Genomic DNA, 20,304 nt, shown 5'->3' with positions numbered 1-20,304 from the left:
ACTTCACCTTTGGGTCTTCATCTCAATAAGCTCATGTCATGATTAACTTTGAACGGCGCTAAAGTAAAAAAACTGAGCTCTATTATGCTCCTATTGCTGTAAGTCCTCAGCTTTGGGAGGTCTGGGAACTGCAGGGTAGCTTTCCAAGAATAAGATCTGTTGTTGTTTTTTAATTTTGTATTGATTAATTCTCATTTCACAGCAGCTCTTATTATGATCTCAAGTAGAGGCTTTCCCAGAAAGGCTGCCATTGTTTCTGAACCTCTGCTTGTAAAGGGGGTGTGGAAATGCTGACGTTGCAAAAACTAAATGGATTTAGTGTCGTCTTGACCCAAAAAGAGCCACTGCTTCAAACTTTTCTTTTGTTTCCCAGAACTGTCCTGTTGTTCCACACAACGATGGGTTAATTCAGTTCAGCCATGGTTGGTCCATTTTAATCAAACTCTAGTTCGTTTGGGGACCAAAAAATGAACTCTGGTCCGCCTAAAAACCTCGGTCTCATTTTAGGTTAATGAAAAACTTCAAAAACTAAACATTGCCACTATATTCTGACTCAATTTTATTATTTTATTGCACCAAAACTATATAAATTGCATTGATTCCCGTTAAAACTATGAAGATCTATTTAGTGCTGTTTATTCTCAATGAACATCAATGTAAATGATGGAAAATAAGCTTGGATTGTAAGGGATAACGGAGATTACCTTAAACAAAATATCTACAGCCTACAGTTTACCTCTGCAAACAAGAGAGTGCAGATGCAGCATTTTATTTGTTCTACATATATTTTATATTTGGTGATTGGGGTGGGGGGGAGATGGTAAAAGGGAGTATGGGAAAATATTTTAAGGACATTCGTATTTATCTTAAGTGACTATAGCCTGAGATCATAATAAAATTTGTCTTTTTAAAGTGGATCCTGCTTTTCTCCTGCTTTTTTCGAGTTTTGTTCACATTCTGGAAATCTTAGCCCTTGTCTTAAAACACACACATCTAAAATGCAGATGTTTCAGAGCATGAACTCTCTCAAATTATAAAAAAGAATGAGGAATTAATTCATGCATTTTTTCCACATGTAGACTTTATTTTTAAAGGAAATATTGATAAAATACTGTAAGTTTTTTTTTTTTTTTGCTGTTTAACAAAATTTTCTTAAACTTTTCTTTGGCTTCAGTCATTTATCTTTTTCTGCATTTTGTTCCCATTAAGATGTTTTGGACCAGAATCTGATAGCTGTTGTTGAAGAAGCTGCGTAGAGATAAAAATGTTTGCTCTGTGTGACTCTGTGACTCTGTGCTGGAGGTTATTGGCTGTCATCTTGGCACTGACCCCAGCAGGTTAATCATTGTCTCCCTTCCAGTCGGTAAATGTGTACTGAATTCACATAACCCTGTTTGAATTCAAAGACATGTTAAACGTTTAAAGTGACGTCGTTTTTTGACTCCAACCGATCATATAAAGTCGAGCAACCAAAGAGTGGAAAACATTTTAGTTTAGCATGAATTGAATTTTCCTACTTTTGTTTTTGGCTTCTTTAACAAATCTCAGTGGCATTAATGGACTTTCTGTACTCGTTTAAGGTGAGTTTTCCCCTGTTTTTTATCTCGTGCTTGGGTTAATGTGTGAATCTGAAGCATCATTTCTTAGTTTTGGTTTCTTTTTTATAAGATATTATTCTAAAATCTCAATGTACTGACTTCCAAAGTCTATATATAGCCTGATTTGGGTAAATTTAACCTCTTTATGAACTTTGCGTCTGGTTAATATTTACTCTAGTCCACATGCTTCCTTAAAACATTTCATTCAGTTAGCTTACCGCTCTTCTCTGGTTGTCCAGAGAAACGCTAGCTCAACCAGAGAAAGCTGGTTGTCCAGATATTCAACCAGCTTTCTCTGGTTGAATATCTGAAATGGTCCAGGTCCATTTCTCTGGTTGTCCAGATATTCTGCATTTATTGACACGTTGACAGTTTCTTCTTTGCTGTAACGTCGCAGTTGAAAATTAGTGGAAGAAGAAACTTATCCCAGAGAGAAATTTAATCAACTCTGGTTACGTATGATGGCAACTGTCCGAAAGTGAAAAAAAAAAAAAAAAAGTAAGCTCAAAATTGCTTCCAGCTGCACATCATCCAAAACCAGAGGGGATGATTGTCCAAACATGCAACGGCTCAACCAAAAAAAATGCTAAATTAAAATTTACAAAAAAAAAAACAAATTGGAACAAACGCAGGAGAGAACAATTTTTCTGTGAAACGATTAATATATTAGAATAAACTGACATTAGTTTTAGACACTTTTACAATTTCATTGCTCTAGAAATCACTGTTCATAGTGACAAACCGATCCGTAAATATATTCTCTATTGATTTTATTACAAGGATAGATTAGTTTCACTAATAAAATTTAGATCTGTGTACATTGGGTTGGACAAATTAGACCGAGTACGTGGTTACTATGGTAACCCTGACCACAAAGGTAAAAAATTAGGCCAACAAAATAAAAAATTTAGTTTTCCTCTAAATAAGGCAACGGCTTGAGGCAATTTTCTTTTAGATCTTGGATCTTTAATTGTATACATATTTAAAAGAAGAAAAAAACAAAACAAATTTTGCATTATTAATTTAATGAATTTTGTGGCCAGGTAGGATTTTAAATTTGCCAGTTTTGATCTACAGGGCAAAAGGTTTGGACACCACTCGTGTAAATGTAACTCTACATAAAAGTAGAAATTGTTAGAGCAGATTTAATGCTGAAAATACCATTTTAGTATTTGACTTCCTGCTTTTTTTTTTTTTTGAGGAATTTGACCTAGGCTCTAAAAAAATTGAGCTTTCTCTGTAATGTTTGTTTTCTTAAGATTGTAAATCATGGAATTAGGAGCATCGAAGTCAGATTTTTTTTTTTCTTTGCCACTGAACACTGAAGGAATTTAAAAAGTGTTATGACTGTTTTTACACTCCTAAGGAGTGTCCTGTTTAGGAGTGTCTACCTGTTGAGGTGTGTAGTTCACCTTATTTTGTGTCAATTGAATCAAAATACTCCGAACTGCGCAGCAAGGGTACGTGTTAAGAGTTAATATAGCTAACCTATGCTCCACTTTCTTACATACATTTTTAATTAAAGTTTTTTACTGATCTGCAAAGTGATTCCCCTTTGGACCTTGTTATCACCAACTTGCAACACAAAGTTACACCCTTGGTTTTCAATTAAAACATTGCGTCCCTTTTTCAGATTCTTTGCTTGATTTTGTAATTTTCTCGACCACCGATATTCCCGACTCAATGCAAAGCAACAGCACAATAAGTCACGTGATGTCCAATCCACTAGATCAGTGTTTTTCAACCACTGTTCCGCGGCACACTAGTGTGCCGTGAGTGATTGTCAGGTGTGCCGTGGAAATTATTCAATTTCACCTACGGTACCGTATTTTCCCGTCTATAAGCTGCTACTGTTTTCCTAAACTTTGAACCAAGCGCATTGTAGCCCGGTGCGGCTTTTCTGTGTATTTTTCTTCAACCACNTGAAAATACCATTTTAGTATTTGACTTCCTGCTTTTTTTTTTTTTTTTTTTTAAGAGGAATTTGACCCAGGCTCTAAAAAATTTGAGCTTTCTCTGTAATGTTTGTTTTCTTAAGATTGTAAATCATGGAATTAGGAGCATCGAAGTCAGATTTTTCTTTTTTTTTTTGCCACTGAACACTGAAGGAATTTAAAAAGTGTTTTGACAGTGTTTTTCCACTCCTAAGGAGTGTCCTGTTTAGGAGTGTCTACCTGTTAAGGTGTGTAGTTCACTTTATTTTGTGTCAATTGAATCGAAATACTCCGAACTGCGCAGCAAGGGTACATGTTAAGAGTTAATATAGCTAACCTACGCTCCACTTTCTTACATACATTTTTAATTAAAGTTTTTTACTGACCTGTAAAGTGATTCCCTTTGGACCTTGTTATCACCAACACAAAGTTACACCCTTGGTTTTCAATTAAAACATTACGTCCCTTTTTCAGATTCTTTGCTTGATTGTGTAATTTTCTCGACCCCCGATATTCCCAACTCAATGCAAAGCAACAGCACAGTAAGTCACGTGATGTCCAATCCACTAGATTACTGAGAGGACTTGCCATTTACGTTTTACAAAGGAATTTTAAAAACCATTAACTGGCTGTTAATGCTTTGAATACAGCGTGCAGCTGCTGCCGAGTTGCTATCTGCACATGGATGCAGGCACATAAAGAAAAAAGGAGCAGTACTTCCACATCAGTACTTCAGGAAGATACGCTTATGGAAGAGATGAAAGCTCCAATAAAACAAGATGATGATGATGATGAATAAGATGTAACTTTTGGGTTTAGTCAGACTGAGAGGAACAAGTCACTTTTTGACTGTTGGAAACTTTTTGTTTGTCTTTTTTGGGAAATTAATATTTCACAACAATCCAGCTTGAAGGCAGGTGAGGTTTTATTCTTATGTGCTTAAAGGAACTTCAGTTTCTCCTGACGTTTCTTTTTCCTCTCATCCACCTTAAACGGATATTTTTGTACTTCTGAACATCAAAGATGTTCAGAAGTACAAAATCTGCTACAACCATCAGAGGATGTGGCCTCTGACGGTTGTAATCAAAACGACATCAGTTTGTGGGTTTTACCGAGTTGTTTTTGAACTTTGTTTTTGTTTTTAGTGACTAACTATTTAATCAGGCAGTTCCTTAGAAGGATTTGTGTGGGTTATGTTTGATTCACTTAGAAGCTCAGTTTATTTTAACCTTTCATTGTGTTGCATTGCCATTTAAAGACCATAATAAAGAAACATGGTGTAAGAGCAGCTGACGTATCGCCGTCTCTCTGACTTTGTGGCAGATGGTTTGACCATCTTACAGTTTCACTTTTGCTAAACGCTGATGACTGAATCCGTTTTATACAGAGCAGCTTAGTTTACAATATCTGGCTACTTTGTAGCAAAGTTTATGCTTTTGTTTATATAATCGTTCAACTTTCCACTTCTCTGTGATATATACTCTTTTTCTCCCAAGTCCTTTAGTCATCATTAGCTACTTTAGAGAGCCTAAAGAATAACTAGGTAAATATTAGTTAATAAACTTAATGAAATAAAATCCCATTACACTGTAAAAACACAAAATCTTACATGTTTAAAAACTAGTTTTTAGTGCAAATATGTTGGTGCACTTGAAATGAGATAAAAACTAACATACAGGTAACTTTTTAGTAAGAAATTGGAGTTTTATGTCAAATATGATGAAAAAGTACTAGAAATAAGTGAGCCAAGACTTTTTTTTTTAAAGAAATATTAAGGATTTAACCAAATAAAACAAATTCTCATATCTTACTGAAATGTTATTTGTGAATTAGTTTAGTATTATTTCAAGGGTGCTAAAACATGCACTAGGATCTAGATAAAAATACTTATTAATATTGTGTTTGTGCAGTGGACAGCCACTATTGCTGTCTTTGCTCTGGAGGCAGATTTTTAAAAGTGATCTTAAGCATTTTTTAAAACAATAAAAAGCTATTTAAAGAATAATTGGTAATGATGTCTCAGATTTTCAGGGAAACCCACATGATGCAACAGGGAAGTGATTAAAATTTGCTTGCATAATGCAAATTCTTCTGGTCATCTGTAATGAAAACAGAGTTGCAGCCTTGGCTCAGGTTTCCATGCAGTGTCATGTTGAGACGGGAACGGAGCGACGGCTAAACCACACGGTGCAACATGATGACGAGTGGAGCAACAGCCGGGTCAACCCTGGTTTCCCTCTAACTGCTGACTCTGTGGGATTTGAGACTAACTCGCTCTGCATGTAATCTGTTGCGGCTCCAGCATACAGCACAGTCGCTGTGCAAACACATTAACACTGAGATCAGTTTATTTATAATGCAGCACTGGTCTCATTCAGTAAATCAATAATATGGACCACTTCGGATGCAATTGCATGCATGAAATCTGCAGGAATCACTCGGTGAACTATTAAGTCCTTATTGAACAGTTTTCTTTATTGTATGAATAAGTTTCCATTTGCCTGACTTTGCTTCAGTTACTTCTACATTTCCCTCCTGTGAACATAAATGATATTTTCTGTTTAATTCATTCATTTAGGTTTTTTTGCACCCAAAGTGCAACAGTTTTCAAGCTACAACAAATAAAAGTTTGCATAATATATGAATTTTGGGGTTTTCCACAACTTCTACATAACAAAACAGTTATTTTATTTAAAGTTTTAAGTCCTTCTCTCAAAAATTGACGGTTGCTTTAGATTTTGTTGCAATCCCTTTTATTGCCTGTGTCATATTTCTGATTATTGACTTGAAGTGTTTCCATCTTAATCAACCAGTGAGCATCTTATTTAAAGTTAATTTATACAAAGTTTTCTGCAAACGGCTTTGCAGGTGGTAAGTGTGTTAAACTCACAAATGCTTTCAAGAATTAGATTTCTATTTTCTCTTAAAGATGAACAGTTTAAGATTTTCATCCCACTTTCCTGCCAGCTTGTTCCAATGGTGCCAGTCCCTCTTTGTTGGTGTTTTGTAGTTAAAATAATCTCATCTGATTGTGATGGCACCAGACTTTATGCAGTGACGAGCAGAAGTAGAACGGTTCCTGGTTCCTGCAGCGGTTTGCTGCTTTATCCCTCAGCAGTGAGCTGTGATGGAAATCGCCTGCTGTTTTTCAAACTGCACCTGTCATTCGCTGCTGCTGGCTGAACTTGATTTTTTTCTTGACTCCTCAGGGTATTGGTTATGAAAAATCCTTTTTACCGCAACCATAATCCTCCACTCATCTATTTAATCGCTATATACTCACTACAAAACCAAAATATAAGTGAAAATAAACACAGCACAATTTTTTGAATTGACTGAATTAGATATTTTTTTAATTTTTATTTTATTACTAAATCAGTTTTTAACCCATTAAAATATTTACTTGCAGAAATATTTTTGCTTTTGTAGGTTTTAGACTTGTCCTTTTACTTGAGTTAATGTCTAAAGACTTACTAAAAACATACTGCTTTATTGTTTGGCAACATTTAAATAGAAGTTAAATGTAACTTGTATTATCCAAGATTCTTTAGAGTTGTTGCAGCAGTCTGTTACAGCAACTCTAAAACTCCTCTGACTGAAGACACTCTGTATAATAGTCTCATGAACAGAACACTTTGATACAAGAACTGCATCATCATATATAGAGTGGTTTTAGACCTAATTCAAAGTTCTGATGGTTGAATAACCTAAATAACGGATTCAAAACGAATCTTTTTGTTGAGCTCATACGTTTATTTATTCAATAATTTAGCAGCAAAAAAGGTTTTGGATTTGAAAACGTTACATATTTTGTCTAGTTTTTGAATAAAATGTGATTAATTACGCATAAATGACAAACTATGCAATTAACTCGAGCCTCAAAACTACAAATATCAGGCTACAAGAAGACGCTAGGCTAACATTTAGCATTTACCCATTAGCTGTGTCCTTTTGATATCAGATCAACACAACGATGGCAGCAGCTCATTAGCTTAAAATCTAGTTTAAAGCAGAATAATTCATATGTTTATATACTTTTTTTAAGTATATAAATGTACTTGAAATATATTTTAAGTATATTTCTAATATACTTAAGGTGAATTACCATGCAGCTATGAAGTAGCAGCTGATTTGGGGTCAATACTTAATGTTTGCTTAAGCATGTTTAAACTTCTGCAGGTTAGTTTTGAACTTCCCCTCTCCTTGGTGTTTGTTGTAAAACCTGTTGTCACTATATAACAGCTAATTGGGGTTTTATGGGAATCCTTTACCCCCTACTCTGTATTCACGCCTAAATCTTTGAAAACATCTGGGATGAATGTGGAGCGAAGAAGGAACCACGTAACTTCCTGCTCAGACAGGAAGTCTGTTATCATGTTCTGATTGATTTTTTTTATGAGCTTATTGTCTTTATTACACATCTGCTGAAAATTAGGCTTGAAATGCTAAGATGTAGTTAGATATTTTTCTTTATGTTCGGCACAAACTAAAAGATATTTAAAGTATCCTAAACTCCAGGTAATCTCACGAATCTGACTCAAATTCCTGAGAAGTTTATCACGTAGCATCAGGCGACTTTTGACACAGGTCTTCGTTTTGCCGCAAGGTCTTTGCAACCTCCAGAGTTGCCATGGCGACGCTTCTTCTTCGTGACTCCCCGCTGGAATCGATCAACCCGTGTCACAATATCCCACCGGCGGGGCTGCGTGGGCGGAAAACAAAGGGATCTTGTATCACCCACGTGATCCGAGTCACACCGCAGCGTGGAAACGAGTGTAACCGATCGAAGCACTTGGCTGCCGTTTCCTGTTTAAAGCTATTTGAGATCCCAGGCATGCGAGGATCGGTCATATGACGTTAGGAATGATTTACAGGACTACAGCGCCCTCTAGAGTTTGCGGAAGAGAGTAGCACATAATCTCGGGTCATATCAAGTTCATAAAGGCTTTTAAAGGGTCGGTTGTGCCAGAATTTACTGATAAAAGCCACCAACAAACTATTGAAATATATATATAAAAAATAATAATATTCAACATCTCTTCACATTGATTAGTCCCTCCAAATGTTTTTAAAATTGTTTTTGTGATCAAAATTGTATGTTGAGGTGCTAATTTAGAAATATTTTCATTCATTTGCAAGGGGCAATGCATATTAAAATTTTTGTAAATGCACAAGAATGGGCCAAAAAGCTATTTTTCATCTGTTGTCCCTGTATGATGAGTAACTTGTCCAGCTAAAAGCAAACCTTATACAAACAAGGTTAAAATGACATGACTACACACATTTTGTAAATAAATACAATCAATACAAATGGTAAATACAAAACAAAGGAACATGTATATAATTCTTAGCCTACTTTTTAAAAATCAAAGTAGACAAAGCTAGTTAAATGAGATTATTTCCTACCTTGTTCTGTACTTTTTTGTTCACAGTAGAGCTGTACAGTGTGGGGATCAAATCCAATTCAAAATACTTAATTTATCCTAAAAGAAAATTAAGTATTTTGAATAATAAAGTATTCAACAATTAAATACTTGTTTTGGATGGGTACGAAGGATCTCTTGTAGCAGTCAGTCTTGCAACAGATCTGAAGAGGCCTCTGACTGAAGACTGTCGCTCTGCCTTCCTACATAAACATTGCATCTTTTTTCTTTCCAATCTCCTTTGTATTTTCTGTTTTGTTTTTTGCAGCCAGAGGCTTCTCCAGCCTCTCCGCTTCACGGTCACCAACGTCGGGGAGAAGAGGAGGATGAGGGCGACCTGAACAAAGCTTTGGGCGTTCAACGTTTCCAGCACATTCTCCGCCCTGCGGCCTCTGTTCCGGACGAGCTGCTTCACTCCTACCATGAGGAGGACATCGAATGTAAGAACAAAGAGCGTTCAGATTGCCTCCGTTTATTCTGTCAAACGTTAAAACTGTTGAATATTGTTCCACAAGTAATAATTATTCCCTGGTAAAGTTTTCTAAAACGTATGAAAGGGAAAAAAAATACTATGAAGAAACAATTCAGTTCTTTTTATCGCTAAAAATGCAACATAATTCAAAAATCATTTTTAGTCTCAACTTTGAAGTATTGAAACTTTTCTTTTGAAGTGTAAAGAACGGATGAGAAATGAAACAGTTCACATTAAGCTTAAAATGAGGCATTTTCTGTTGCACTTTTTCAGTCTAAAGTTTGAAGTATGTAAACTTTTATCCAAGTCTATAAGACGCCATCTTTATGCCAGTTGGTGAAAGTGAAAACTCTGATTTCTGAGTACAGTAGCGTTTCTGTGTGGTCAGTTTTTATTTTTATTTTCCTAGTTCACCTTCACTTCCTGTTTTTTGTTTTTTTTCTTGCGTAGACCACCGTCACTACTCTCGTCACATCCACCGACCTCTGTCCAAACTGCCGACTGAGGGACGAAGGAAGAAAGGCAGCAAGAAAAGGAAAAAGGACAAGGACCATAAAAGCAGCCGTGCGCCCTCTAGTGGCCCAATAGAGGAAGGGGAGGATGAAGAGGAAGAGGAGGAAGAGAGCATAGAGGCCAATTCTGTTCTATCGGAGTCTGAGAAACCCAGAGATGTAGAGGTACTGCTCACATAATTTATTCACAGGATATTTATTACAAGTATATTTTATTATAACCTTGTTATAATTACCTGAACCTTTTTTTTAAGCAGATGAGCATGAAGAAGCATTGATGCAGAAATCTTCAAGAAAATGAAATTAGTTTACACAAAACCAAACGATTTGTACAATGGAGTATTAAGGCCATAATAGGAAAATAAAAGTATGCAGTCATGGCACTACAAGACTAAAGTTCAGATATTATAAAAATAAGGTCATAACATTTTGAGAATAAAGTAAATATGAGAATAAAGTCGTATTACTAAAGTAATTGCAATATTACGACTTATTCTCATGATATTATGACTATTGTAATTTTTTTACATTTTTTCTTAGTGCGGGCCTAATAATCTGTTGTACTAATTAAATATTATGAATCATAAATTTGTTTTCTGACTTCATTGCTTATTTTGTATTATACTACAATATAAAAGTATATAGAATATGTTTTATATTTTGCTTATTGATCATATTCAGAACTATTTTTATTTCAGTTTTTTTATTACAGCAAATTTAATTTAAGGGGAAAATAATTAAAAACTGATTCAGTTTATACATCAGTCGTTCAGAATAGACTTTAAATGGGATTTTAAAAAAATATTATTTTATATATATTCAATTTTAAATCAATATACAGATGATTTAAAATCATCTTAAGGCTAAACCAAATCCAACGAGTAGAGGCTCCTAAAGCGAAGCCAGCTTTGTTTTTTTTTTAAGAATAAAGAACAGCAAGAAGAATGTTGCAAATAAAATAATATAAGCAATATAGACATGAGTGGAAAACAACGAAAGTAGCATTTTATATTGGTATTAAAGCATAAAAAATCCTCTTTGTGCTGTTCAGTTCCTGATGTGAATGCACCTCTCGTTTTTCGTTTCCTCTAGTTTTTCTTATCGGATGAAGACCAAATTTCGAGATGTGGCAACTCGACCCGAGACCTAAACGATGTTCCCCAGTCTCCTGTGAGAACAGAAGCCAAAGATGCATCCATCTTCGAGTGAGTGTCGTTTTATTCCTTAAATAAAAGACAAAGTGCTATAGTTTGTAAATAAAAACATTTTTCAGATGATCTGCAATCTAAGAAAAAAAACAAAAAGTCAGAACTAAACGAATGGAACGTCTTACAGGTCTGTGTACAGAAACCATAGAGAGTAGATACATTTTTACAATAAATCAATAATAACAATAGATGATACAATCGATAGAATTGAATAATTTCACTTAACTCTGATCCAGAACAATCTGGAAAGTTTGCTGCTGGTGGAATCAACTCACTCACTCACTCACTCTTTGGTTACCTAGCAACAACTAACTCACTCATTCTATGGTTGCCTAGCAACAACCTGTTTAGTAACATGCGCAGCAGCAGTTTCAGGTTCCACCAGAGGTTATGGTTGCCTAGCAACAACCTGTTCAGAAACATGCGCAGCAACAGTTTCTGGTTCCACCAGAGGTTATGGTTGCCTAGCAACAACCTGTTCAGTAACATGCGCAGCAGCAGTTTCAGGTTCCGCCAGAGTTTTTTTTTGTTTTTGTTTTGTTTTTCTGAAGACTGAGAATAATACAAATAAAAACTTGAAGAGGGATTTTATGAAATCTGTAAAAGATGCAAAAAAGCTTAAATAAACAGAAGTAGTTAGTTAGAAGGATATGACTACATTTAAGAGTATGAATGGAGTTTCTAGCTTAAATTATGTGGAAGTATTTGGCTGTGGATGAGCGCAGAATTTTTCAGAAATTATGGGATCTTCCATTCATTACAGTGGTCACAAAAAGTTTAATATTTCTAAACCGTAGAAGATGTAAATGCCAAAAGACACATAAGTAGAATTTGGTGAAAGTTAAATGGCTGAAATGGCACAGAGTATGCAGAAGTAGTGTAAAAATAGAAGAACTCAAGAGTTTAATGAATAAAATAAACAAATAAAAATCGCCTGGTGAAAAGATTTCTCAGGTTATTGTGCGCCTTAGACTCTGAGGTATTCGCTGTTTGTTACCATGACTCAGGCATGCAGTGGGCCTGCTGGGCATCATCTGATGAACCAGAGCAATCCTGTTCTCATTGGCCCATAAATCACCTGTCTCTACTGTCGACTCCGCCTCATGACACAGACTTTTCCACTTGACGAGGTTTTATTCTCAGCCTGGATTACGCTGCATAACGCTTTCGTCCGTTCGGCTCCAGAGCAAACTGAGCTAAGATTTAATTTGATTTTAATTAAATATGCGTACTTTAGCCTTGCGGAAGTAACTTTCAGGCGGCGGCGAGTTAGTGAGCATGTTTGTGCATTTGTAAAATACCTTTAGAAAAACATCTCAAATTTCCACGTTTTCTCCCCCTTCCCGCAGTAAACCCGACTCGCCCAGCTCCCCAAGCCCCGCTTCCCGTTCGGCTTCGCCCGAAAACCCGCCTCTGCTTCGGGTCTCCTCCGCCAGCCGCAGCTACGACCTGCAGGAGCGCCGACGGACGGGCAACATGACGGGCGCCGAGCAAGCCAAGTACCAGCGCATCCCCACGGACGAGAGCGAAGCCCTGACACTGGCCTCCGCCGACCTGGACGGCATCAAGAGTGAGTAATCGCGCAGTTAGATGAAGGGCTGAATTTTATCAACGATTTTAAAAGTTCAGCAACTAGAAAAGATTTGGTTACATTTTATCTGAAGGGGTGCATAAGACTCGCATGATACCTGTAATAAATATGAACATTTCAGCAAGTGTCATTTGGTAAATAATGACACTTTTAAAGCAAAATTGCATTAAAATTTGCATTAAGTCCATTAAAAGAGTCAACTTTGCATTAAGGGTGTCATTATTTATTGAATGACACTTTAACAGTCATAAACATTCATTTTTATGATTGCCATGTCAACCTTATGCACAGTATTAAAGTATTAAAGATTTAAAAAAAAATTAAACAGATTTTTTTGTTTTGTGCCATTTTTTCAATGTTTTACCTCAAGTCAGTTTATTTATATGAAATATTTACAACAACCTCAGTGACCAAAATGCTTCATAAGATCACAGATCAATGGTAGAACAACAAATAAAAACTTAGTTTGATTAAAAAAAACATTAAGACAATTATAAAATTTCATACTATAATAATATGAATAAAAAAACAAAACATGCTTGATGTAATATTATCCTCCCACTTTTTTATTTTTGTCTATTGGTGTTAAAGGCCTAATAATATAATTTTGCTATAATTTCATTTGCACTTCAGAATTACAATCTGCTACCAAACCTTTTTGATGAGGGTGAAATATGCTAGATTATGTTTTAAAACTTCATGACTATATGAATAAAACAAAGTGAAATTTCCTGTTTTCATTACCTATTAACTAGCAAATATGCTGGTATTTTAATTTTTGTTTTAACATGTCCTTTTCAGTGTGGTTAATGTCATATTAAGGAATTATAGACCTAAAAGAAGTTCCTATATTTTGCTGAAATGTTTCTTGTAAGTTAGTTTTGTCTTATTTCAAAGATGGTGAGATATTTACAATAGAAACAAATAAGAAAAAAATACTTGGTAAGATTTTGTTTTTGTGTAACGAAAGGTGATTCATGCTAAAACATTATGAATATTAGATTTTTTGAAAGATTAAAATGAAAGTTATCCTTTTATTGTGGATTAATTACACTGACACATGTTGGTGCGTCTTGATCCTGCAGGAATCTCCTGCGTTCTCGTGCTTTAGTATCTTCTGACCGGTATTTGTGCGTCATGGCGTTTTAATACCTGGGACTTCATTTGTCAGAGTGTTTAAATCAATGCCAGCTCGTCGTCTTTGATGCACCTTCATTCCTCCATCAGTGGTGTAATCAAATCCTGGCTTAGGGGATCCTCAGATTCCTCCAGGACCGCGGAGGTGAAGCCTCCTTCTGTTCCCCACCCCGCTGCGGCGCGGGGCCCCTCCGGCTCAGCCAGCGCTGCCGTCGAGGGGCCGAGGTGATTTACGTCAAGAAGCCAACCCCTCAGCGGAGAGCAGCGACTAATTAGAAACAGGCCTTCGTGATTAAATTAGGCGTTCCTGCTGTCAGCTGAGGCCCTCAGGATTTAAGCCTGATCCAACATGGTGGCTAATGGGGAAACCTGGACCTCAGCTTCTGACCTCTGAGCGAAACACGCTAAGTCGACATGAAGGCCAAATTAAGTGCGGGTTTGATAATTAGTCCTTTCTGCGGCTTTGAGATGACGAGCTGAGCGTGCAAGCCGCTTCGTTAGACGTTCTTCGTCACGTCGTCTTTTATCTGCTCCCATAAATCATCCTGGGAAAGAGTCTTTGTCTCTGGCTGCTGCTCAACAACAGGAATTACTTCTGTTCAACTCCAGCAAATTAACACCTCTTCTCCTTGATGCTTTCTGATGTTGGGGGGGAAATCTGGAAACTTTCTTTTTTTTTTTTTTTTACTTTGATGCAACCTGCAGACATCATGGAGCGACTTCTGGATAAAACCTGGATCTTGTAGAGGAGGGTTTGGTGCAAACAAGGCAGAGATTAAAGTATTTTTATTTAGGACTGTTTGATACTTATGAGTCAGCACTTTGATATCGAACATTAAAAGCTTTTCTGTTACATTTTTCTAAGTTAATTTTGTTAAAATGTTGCTGCAAGAGTTTTTTCCCCCCCTTTTTTGCTTCATTGATTCCCAACGCACACATTTTACAAAACATCCTGTCTCAATATAATAATGCCAGTTTCTTAAGAAGAAAAGATAAGTATCCCTGTGCGTCATAATAATAATAATAATAATAATAACAAAACAATTACGACTTTGTTTTCCAGGGAAAGATTACAATGTTTGAAATGCAAAGTAGAATAATTTAAACGAAAATAACAATTAAATGGTATGAAGTGCAAAGAAACAAAAAATACACAAACTGAAAACATAATAAATGATAATTTATCTATTTAATACAGAATTGGGGCCACTGAGGGATTTTTATATTTTTTCTCAATTTTCTTATTTTTTCCCCCTATTTTTCTTCTCCAGAATTGTTTCTAAAAAAATTTCTCAGAAATTGACCTTTTCCTCGTTTTCCTCATTCTTTTCACAATTTTATTTTATTTTTTAAGGGATTCTGAGAATTTTCTTTCCTCAGAATTTTGACCTTTTTTTTCTCTCATATTTCCGACTTGATCTCAGGACATTGGAGTAAGAATTCTGAAAAAAAAAGTCAGATTTTTAATTGTTTCTTTTTGTGCCCCAGTCCCTCTTCCATAATAATAACAGAGTTTATCATCAGGTTTGGTTTCTAAAATTCAAATTGAATCTTTTGAGTCTGACAGAGGCTGTTCTTTCCTCCCATTTTCTTACACATATTAAATATTATCTCCAGTTAATTTGTCTGTTAATAACCATTTTCTTGTAATGCTCGTTTGCCGTTAATGCAACCATGTTTTCTTTCATTGATTTCTACAATTGGAACGAATTGGCCACTGATCTTTGAGTTCAGAAAGGTTTCCGTTTGCTGTTTTTGTCCGAGTTACCCAGTGCAACTGTCCTTTCTCTGCTTTTCAATGCCTGGTGTGCTGCCAGCATGGGTAACTCTACTCCCTGCTGTAGAAACAAAAAGGCCAGGAGGCCTTTGACCAGGTGGGCAGAGATTTGGTTTAAAGGTGCAAGCAAGGCTGCAGCAACCAGCGAGGATGCTCAGGGACTCATGTATTCTGCTTTTTAGTGAAAATATCGTAAAAACAATCACGTTTTTTTAGACTCCAATCAAAGTTTTGTCATTTTGTTTCCCCAGGTCATCGATTTGAGGATGTTCCCGGCGTGCGCAGACACCTGGTCAGGAAGAGCACCAAGGGGCAGATGGTGCACATCGGCAAAGACCACAAAGAGCCGACGACTCGCAGCAAAAAGCAAGACCGCACCCCACACGAGGTGAGACTTTCCACTGGACCGTTCTGGTCCTTTAATGGAGCCGGAGACGTTTTCCCAAAGCTGGAGGAAGATTTTCCTCATTTTCAGCCTCAACATTCCCAAATACCGTAACATCCATCACTTTTAATAAACATTAGGAACTTTTTAAAAACATTTTTGGTCTTATTTGCTTCTAAATTGCTACATTGAAACTGACATTTGTTTAGATATGTTGTTTTTGTTAAACCCTGCCCAGGGTTGTTGGGGCAGGATTTTATTTTTTGTGTAATTTTTCTAATTTCGCTACAAAAATATTTGAGTAAAAACAACAAATATCTTTTGGGAGATTTGTTTTTTGATTTAATAAAGATGGAGTAGGATTGTACATTACCCGATAATGGGGCTGGATGAAGGAACATATTGATATAGAAGTGTTTCATAGTCTATAGATTATTCATTAGTGTTTTATTGTAAATATCTGAAATTCTGCCAAACTGTTGGCATGATCTTTCTTTTATCTACAGTTTTCACTCCACTTTGTTTATTTTTAAGAAGTTATAAGGCACAGAGGCAAAACCTTAGACTGCTGCTGCGTCAGATACTCCACAAGTTGTTGCTAGGTAACCAGTCTTTGGTTACCTAGCAACTTAGTCAGAGTGAGTGAGTTGATCCCACTAGCGTAAGCAGCTAAAGCCAATCTGTTGATAATGATCATGTGTCATGATCCAATAATAAATCCAATAATAATGAAGGAAAAATCTAAAGTGAATCATTTTCTGATCAGTAACTTAAAAAACTCATGTTTTATTTACTGTGTTGATGGCTAATTTCTTCTTTTTCTTCAGTCATTTCTCTGAAAACAATCTGAATTTGTTTTCTATTCTTGCTAACTCACTTCCTGGATAAGTACTGTATGTGAAACAGTTTGAAAAGCATCTATAAAGTTATCTGGAAAGTGGAAGGAAAGTTAACATTTACTCCTGAATATGAAAAATCTAGCTCTAATACATGTTTTAATGTTCAAATCGGTTTGAAATGGCTAACAAATTGTGGCGACCGTTTTCCCCCTGTCTCTCCATCTCGGGTTTAGTTCTGCTCGGGCTCTTTTGTAGACGCGACAGGGAGATGATTAAAAATGAATGAATGAGTTCTTTCCTTTCACGCGCCGAGACGGGAGAGAAGCTCAGAGTAACCAGACACTGGGAGGAAAAAAACCAAAAAAAAACACGAGGGAATCTGTTTTATTAATACGGACACGCATTCTCGTACATGCTCCTGTCAGGTGTGTGTGATGAGATTTAGGCGTCTTTAAAAGCGTGGCTCTGCTGAGTCGGCTCACTGTTTGAGTCCTCTCCTGCAGCCCGTACCGGTGGTTCTGTACCGCTCTGCCTCGCGGCCCGACGGCATCCTGCTGAACATGGACCCCGGTCAAATGGCCCGGTACCAGAAGGTGAGGCTGGGTGACCGGCCAGAGTTAGCGTTGACCTGTGTGAGCGTGGTTTGACAGGCATGCAGCGGCTGCAGAGGAGCTAGTTTTATTTTTTTTTCTGGTGGGGGATTATTCTGGGCTGATACTGACCAGCATGGTGTTCATTTAACCTCCTAACAAACAACGAAGAAAGAGCGGAAACTGACTTTTTACGGGTTTTCCTTACATGTTGGCGTGTTGTTTTTAAAATATCAGCTTCCACTAGGGCTGGGCGATGTGACTTAAAAATAAAATTGTTTTAGATATTTTTTTCTGTTCTAAAAAAGATATTAGATATGGCAATGTTTTCAAAAAGTGGCTGTTATTTCAATCAGTATTAGGGTCAGGCTGTTTATTTATGGGAATATAATCATATTTACAGGATAAATACACAATATTATCAGGAAATGTTTTTTAAAAATGACAAGAAATCTAATTTTCAATCAGAAAAAAGTTTTTTATAGCTCAGTTTGTGTGATTCTTTCTTTGAAAATATTATGGAAATAGTCTATTTCAAAGTCCTGCTACTGATAATTTGATGTTGAGTTAAAAAAATTAAGTGTTTTTCTTAAGTATCATCTGTGAAACTTGTACTAATGTATAAATTCACAAAATCCTCAAAATTCCTCATTTTATTTTTTCTGTTGAAGTTCTTATAAAATCACGTCTTTATTGCTTTTACAGAAATTACAGCTTTATTCTGGATATATTATGATTTTATTGTCATGATTTTTAAAAAAATCATTGCCTGGCCCAAATTCTTTGTCTGAGAGTATACCTGAATTCAAAGTCCAAATAAATTGAAGCTGTAAAGCAAGATGGCGGCTTTTGGCGAACTGACATCGCTAAACTAAGTAAACTCGAAGAATGCAAAGGTGGGGAAAAATATTCACCATTTCCAAAACAGAGAGCGCCTAATGAAACAGTTCAAGTCATTATATTCATTTCAGAACATTACAGAAATGGCTAAAATCACAATTTCCAGTCTTTGAGTTTTACTGTTTAACTCATGTTGAGTATAAAGTTAAAAAATAGGAGTAACTGGATCAGCTGCTTGCTTGGTTCCCTTCTGAGCATCCTCTCTGCTGGTTGGTTTCTTGAGCAAAAGCTCGTTAACCTCTAAATCAAATATGGATCATTGTCTCTTGACTGAACGTTTGGCATATGTTTGGTTTTGTTTGATCATTGTTGTCATTAATCAAAGGCTTTTATTGGTTTATTTGAACTTTTCTTGTGTTGCAGCGATGCAGAAGCTACATGATTCTGAAAAATAACAATTGCTGTGCCGGTTTGAATTTAATCTGGGTTTAATCTTAAACTAAAACTGCTTCAACCTTAATATAAAAACTGGATTTAAATTAGAGCATCAACTAACTTATCGTAATAATCAATTAATCTGATGATTAATCGTATAAAAATTGGTACATTCTGGAGATTTTTCACTCGATTGCAATATTAGAAATACACTAAAAGATGCAAATAAACATAAGAAAATACAATTTTATTGCCTAAAATAAAATGGCTTAGCATTTCTTCAGAGCATGCTTGATTATTTGTAACAAAGGATGCATCTGCAGCTAAAAAGAAAACATTTCCAACATCAGTTTGTGAAAAGCTCAATCGTCTCTGGTTGACATTGTAGAACTGATCTATTCCCTTTTTCTAGATTAATAACTGAATAGCAAAAGGTGCTTAAAAGACTTTTTAACCAAATTTAAACCAGGTAAAGCTAAAACTGCCACTTGAGAAGTTCTAGTTTTTTATCATCTTAAATGCTAAATGTGTGTATTTTTTGTACAGTTTTAACTTAATTACTGCTTTGAGTATGTCAGTGTTTCACTAAATGGACATTTTTAAAATCTATGCTCCAGTTAATGACTAATCAATTTTTCAATAATCAATTCATTGTGATAAATCTCAAATTTTCAGTTTGCCCAGACCTTGTTGATGGCTACAAAACAAGTAAAGTCTCTGCAACCTGCTAAATAAACATGTATACATTTGGAGCTGCGTTTGTAATTCTGACCCGGAAATCCCCAAAATAAAAGTTCAAATAATCACAAGCCCAATCAAATCTATGGCAACCATGCCGAGTGTGAATGTCTGCCTGGCTGTTTAACATGAGTTGGCATATGCAGGTGTTTGTGGAGCTGAACGAGCTGACGATGGACAAGAACCAGGAGATGCAGTGGAAGGAGACGGCTCGTTGGATCAAGTTTGAGGAGGACGTGGAGGAGGAAACGGACCGTTGGGGGAAACCGCATGTGGCGTCGCTGTCTTTCCGCAGTCTGCTGGAGCTCAGGCGGACCATCTCCCACGGTAAAACCACGACAAACTTCACCCAATTCCTTGGAAATATTTTAATTTCACTCAGTTGTTTTCAATGTTTGGAAAGTGCTTTAGTACCCAACACTTTCAAGGACTTTATACAGAAATCAAACTGTGCAGTTTTGTAATAAATCTAACATTTGAAAAGCCTTAATTTGGGAATCATTATTTACAGATGAAGACAAATTTATTCTCATTATCTGTGTCTTTTTGAAGTTAAATGAGACTTTTTTTTTTCTTATTAGATCAAACATTTTGCCTCACTGTCTGAATCTAAATCAGACCCAACTTCTCTCATTTCAGATCAGTTAAAATTACCAAAATAATTTATATTTGCTAAATGCCAGAAAACTTAGTGAGAATATTTATTTATTTGTTTGTTTTTAGCCTTTTCAGACCATTCAGGTTTATAGGGAGACATTTCAGAACATGTTATATTGTAGTTCACCTTTCCCTGATGTACAATACTATCATAAAACGGATTATATC

At 36.0% G+C, this 20,304-nt stretch overlaps 1 protein-coding gene across 3 annotated transcripts in view; it reads left to right on the top strand.

The window, feature by feature from the left end:
- Window positions 1–20,304, top strand: part of slc4a2b (solute carrier family 4 member 2b) — a 50,504-nt gene that overhangs the window by 18,477 nt on the left and 11,723 nt on the right. For all 3 annotated transcript variants that reach the window (XM_007569079.2, XM_007569078.2, XM_016680200.1), the window contains 6 exons: window positions 9,224–9,395; window positions 9,878–10,104; window positions 11,032–11,144; window positions 12,497–12,717; window positions 15,904–16,040; window positions 19,626–19,806. In XM_007569079.2, coding sequence (XP_007569141.1) covers window positions 9,224–9,395; window positions 9,878–10,104; window positions 11,032–11,144; window positions 12,497–12,717; window positions 15,904–16,040; window positions 19,626–19,806 — 1,051 coding nt within the window. The remainder of the gene's footprint in view (window positions 1–9,223; window positions 9,396–9,877; window positions 10,105–11,031; window positions 11,145–12,496; window positions 12,718–15,903; window positions 16,041–19,625; window positions 19,807–20,304) is intronic.

This window comes from Poecilia formosa, unplaced genomic scaffold (assembly GCF_000485575.1).
Source record: "Poecilia formosa unplaced genomic scaffold, Poecilia_formosa-5.1.2 Scaffold236, whole genome shotgun sequence".
NCBI lineage: Eukaryota > Metazoa > Chordata > Actinopteri > Cyprinodontiformes > Poeciliidae > Poecilia > Poecilia formosa.
This window is presented reverse-complemented; position numbering and strand designations above follow the sequence as displayed.